The following is a 4,965-nucleotide window of genomic DNA, read 5'->3' on the forward strand; positions in this document are numbered from 1 at the left end:
GATTACTTTTGTATTTAAAAAATGTTGAAAATTTTCTAATCGTATTTTTTGTTATTTGATATTATTATTTTTTAGTATTATTACATTTAAATTTTAATTTTTTGTATAAGGGACCCATTTTTTTAATTTCGCCCAGGGCCTCTAAAATGTTTGGACCGGCCCTGCTTCCGTCCAAACAGCGGAACCTCACCTAATCAAAATAGTCTAGCAAGACAGGATTCTACCCGTGCGATGCACGGACTAAATATTTGAAATATAAATTTAATGTTATATTATTACAAAGTATTAATGTTATTAAATTTAATATATATAATATAAGGAAGTATGAGCTTTATTTTTAAAAATTTTGTTGACTTACTATAATAATAATAACATTATAATCATATGCAATTAAAATAAGAAATGATTCTGAAGGTTGGTAATGATATTTATCAGAGCATATATATAAACATTCTTGCCTACACCTAAGCGATGAACGATGATATGTGTATATGAAGATACATATGTTTCGGCATATGATAAAAACATTGTATATATAAGCAAGTAGTATTTCGAATCCAACTAATCAATTAATAAATGTATCACAAATAATCACAACTTAAATCTACACAAATATTTTTAAATGTAATATTCAACAAAAAAATCGATCAAATTCTAAAACTATATATATATATATATATATATATATATATATATATATATATATATATATATATATATATATACACACACACACATTATATTTGTTATTATTATGTCATCTTATTTTATTATGGTACTTAAAAATGAAATTTTATCTCATGGATCAATCCTTTAATTAATAGCGCATGGTAGAAATAAATCAAATAATACTCTCTTTATTATTTTTGTTTTCAATTTTATAATACTATTCTCAAAAAAAGGATTTGTATAAAATAGAACAAATATTAGTAAAAAAAAAAAAAGAGTGAATATTAAACAGAAAAAAAAATGCAATGGTAGGTACCATTAGTAAAAATAGGCAACGGTGAGCACAATGACGGCAGAACAATTCCAACAAAAAATCTTCTATTAATAAGTAAATAATTCTGATGGAGATATTAGAAACGACACAATAAAAGAGACCTGGAGTTTGGGAGCGCCTAGCCCGAGATCCATAATAATGGGCCTTGACTTAGTCCCGCGGGTCCGCTACATGGGCCTAGACTTAGTCTTGTGGCCTACCATGATCTAGGGGAGTTTGTTAGCTCATGTCTTGTATAAATACTATATTGTATTGTCTTTACAAATCATGTTCAATTACATCTCAAATCACCTTGTAATCCTCTTACAGCACTATATTAATACAAAATTGTCCATGCGACATTGATTAATTGTCTTTTTTATCGAATCATCCTTCGATAGCATTCCTTTATTTATTGGGTTAATTCGGACTTCATCAATGGCGCTCTTGTTGAGAGCTCGACATCATACTCGAGCGTGCTCCTCCTTAATCGAAATTTCATGTGGAACCAACCTTCAAACAATGGCAAGATGATCTGGATTCCAACACCTCCGAGTCAGATTGCGATGCTCATGTACGATTGCATGGAAATCATAATGGAATAAAGCTTCCACAGTCACGAGGTATGAAGCCATCATACTCGAGTGTGCTGCTCCTTAATCGACATTTCCTGTGGAACCAACCTTCAAACAATGGCAAGATCCGGATTCCAACACCTCCGACCGGATTCCAACACCTCCGAGTCGGATTGCGATGCTCATGTACGATTGCATGGAAATCATAATGGAATAAAGCTTCCACAGTTACGAGGTATATATGAAGACGGCGCCTTCGGCTCCGCCGTGATATCACAGAATTGGCCGGAGAATCCGGTTGATTCTGCCAACGCCAATGCGAAAAAACAGACGATAAGAAAAAAGCAAAAGAAAAAAATACAAACACAAAAAAAAACAAAAAAAAAACAATATACAATACAATAAAAATCAAACCTAACATAATACGGCTTGACTAGAGTAGGAAAAGATGACAACAAAACAAAGTTTAAGAACAATTGTGAGGGAGGCCATGGCTAGAGAATCAAAGAATAGGCTCGGTGTCATGACCGTGCTAGAATAATCCGCAACCAATTATGCCTGCAAAATCTCCTGTTTAGGTCATGGGCAAGATGACTTGAGACCTATTTTGATTAAAAAATTAACAATAAGGAAAATAATTGAAAAAAAAAATATTTAAATAAAACCAAAGTATTATATAATGCCCACAAACTTATTATACAATCCACATAAATAAAAATGGCTGAAGTGCATGGGAGATCCAGGTATTATATGGTCACAATTTATTCTCTGGACATGGGTCTATCTTGCAAGGTGAACCCATACACAATTTATATATTAAATGTTCACAATTTACTTTTTAAAAATTCACAATTTGTATACATTACGGTGTTTTGTATTCACAAATTCCTTTCAAATACTACAATCACATAATATTAACACAAATTAGGATTTGATGACCATGTATTGTATTCACTAATTTCCTTCTACAATTGTTTTGTGTTTTGACTTAAAATCACAATTTATATTCTAGAAATTCACAATTCAAATACTAAAAATACACATCAATTGGTGCAGAAGCAGAACTACGTCGTTTAGGATCAAGATCCACCTTACAAGGTGGACCTTGGTCCATGGTATAACAACTCTTATATGGTTTTGAACAATTTAGTCCATATCTTTAATTTTTGCAATTTACTTCTTCTACATACTTTTAAAAGTAATATAATTAAAGACAATCAAGTGTCCATTATTGACTAGCTTGATCATGTTTATTGACCAAATGGCACAACATATAAAAATCTTTTAATTTATCAGCTTTAAGCAGAGACCGTAGGGTTTCCCTAGTCACCCAAAGTATAACATATATATTACATAACAAAATTAAAGCAAAAAAATTATTGAGAATAGGCCTCAATAATGGAAGCCACAGCAATATTATGAATGATGTTATAGTTTGGAAATCCTCCTTCCATTAACAATCTCTTCCATTCTTCTTCAGTCCTTTCCTTTCCTCCAGTGCTGTGCGCCACCATGAGAAGATCTGTTACATAACTTATGTCACCAAAAATGAGATCACCCTCCGGCTCCGGCTCCGGCTTTAGAACTGCGTCCACAATTATCAACTTTCCGCTCTTCTCCGGCAACGCCTCCCTGCAATTCTTCAGAATCTTCACGCACTCTTCGTCTCCCCAGTCGTGCAACACCCACTTTAAATTATGCATAGTTATTAGGTTGCGACGCCCACAATAATAAGAGTACAGTTATAACTTAATTAGGTAATAAAGTGGTCTTGTGATCTTAGTCATCAAAAAATCACAAGAAAATAAATCAACTTAATAAGTGGCTGTCTCAAACTAAGAAAATCAATAGACATGAAATTGAACTTGTAACTTTTTTGTTACCAAATTAACAACTTAATCTGCATAATACTAAAATATTAAATATTAACCTTAAAAAAACATAGTTTGAACAATTTAGCCTTATTTCTTATGATGTCGTTTTGACTAAAATAACTCATTTAAAACAGAATGAAACAATAGCTAATCAACCCACTAACAATAGCTAATCAACCCACTAGGACCTAGTCAGTGCCTAATAAGCCTAAGCTAGGAGGCCTAAGTGGCAACTCGGCTGCGCTTAGGCGGCCTAGTCGGCATTAACTGGTCAGCCAGCTAAATCAACAATTATATATGATGATACACTAGGCGGCTGGCCATGGCCTTTAGCCCTGATTAATCGGTGCCTAAGCCATATTTTTGGGCTCCCAATAGTAGTTGTTACCTTAATAAAGATGGCTTGAGCAGGAGGAATGGACACAAACATGTCACCACCGACATGAGAAACACCTTGATAGTCCGGCGCCGTGGCGACAACATGCGGCAAGTCGAAGTTAATCCCCTTGATATGGGGAAACGCCTTCACGATCTCCGCCACGGCAGCTCCGGTCCCGCCACCCACGTCCACCACAGACCCAACGGAGCCAAACCCGTCTCCGCCGTAACCCGAAACGATTGCCTTGCTAATGATCTCAGTCATAGATCGCATACCGTCGTTGAACATCTTGTTGAACTCAGCATCGCCGGCAGCCATTTCGAAAATCCCCTTCCCGTGCGCTTTCGGGAACGCGAATCCGCCTTCCCTCACGCACCTACTGAAGCAATGGAAAGGCGCCATGGACAGAGGATGGGTTTGGAATAGCAGCATGGGGGCCATGCTCAGCTCCGCCGTGTCACGCAAAAGCCATCTCGACGCCGGAGTTTGGCCGTACACGGTGGCGCCGTCGCTGGGTCGGACGGCGGAGGTGAAGATTTTGCGGCGGACAAGTAGCCGGAGGATTCGAGAAAGGGTGGTGGTGTCCGGGGAAGGAGAGTCGTCGATGGCGGCGGCGATTTGGGAGAGTGTGATGGGGTGGGCGGCGGCGTGAGAGTGTATGATGTCCGGTATGCGGAGGTCGACGGCGGCTTTTAGAGCCATAGAGTCAATGAAGTGGAGCATATACTTCCACACTAGTGCTTGGCCATGGAGCATACACTTTTCATCATAACTTTCACCCATTACTTTTTCCATGGAGCTGAATATGGAAGGTGGAGAGTGCTGCAGGATAGGATAATAGATGATTAGATGTTCCAATAATAAGCTAGTTATTATTGATTTGTTCACCCATAAGATTTATAGAGTATATACTATATATAAGAAAAATAGTCAAATATACCAATTGATTTGTTCACCCATGAGATTTATATAAAGTACATACTATATAAAGAAAATGTCAAATATAAGTTAATTAGGCCTTCGAATTGGGCCCAAAATGCTCACTGCAATCAGTCTTCAAGTTCCAAAATGAGGTGACTCATGATGTTGGGAATTGAACATGCGGAATCGAACACAATGCTCACGGCAATCAGTCTTCAAGTTCCAAAATATCCT

At 36.7% G+C, this 4,965-nt stretch overlaps 1 protein-coding gene across 1 annotated transcript; it reads right to left on the minus strand.

Moving 5' to 3' along the window:
- Positions 1 to 2,768: 2,768 nt before the first annotated feature.
- LOC116004936 (xanthohumol 4-O-methyltransferase-like) lies at positions 2,769 to 4,674 on the minus strand. The gene is made up of 2 exons (XM_031245138.1): positions 3,820 to 4,674; positions 2,769 to 3,245 (listed from the first exon to the last, which is right to left on the minus strand). The coding sequence occupies exons 1-2, from the start codon at positions 4,603 to 4,605 to the stop codon at positions 2,934 to 2,936; spliced, it is 1,098 nt and encodes a 365-aa protein (XP_031100998.1). The 5' UTR covers positions 4,606 to 4,674; the 3' UTR covers positions 2,769 to 2,933.
- Between the last annotated feature and the right edge of the window lie 291 nt (positions 4,675 to 4,965).

The sequence above is a fragment of the Ipomoea triloba genome, chromosome 14, assembly GCF_003576645.1.
Source record: "Ipomoea triloba cultivar NCNSP0323 chromosome 14, ASM357664v1".
Lineage (NCBI taxonomy): Eukaryota > Viridiplantae > Streptophyta > Magnoliopsida > Solanales > Convolvulaceae > Ipomoea > Ipomoea triloba.

Coding starts and splice junctions, on each gene's coding strand:
- LOC116004936 (XM_031245138.1), bottom strand. CDS start 4,605: ATGGAAAAAGTAATGGGTGAAAGTTATGATGAAAAGTGTATGCTCCAT. Junction 3,246..3,819: donor CTCAAGCCATCTTTATTAAG/GTAACAACTACT, acceptor CATAATTTAAAG/TGGGTGTTGCACGACTGGGG.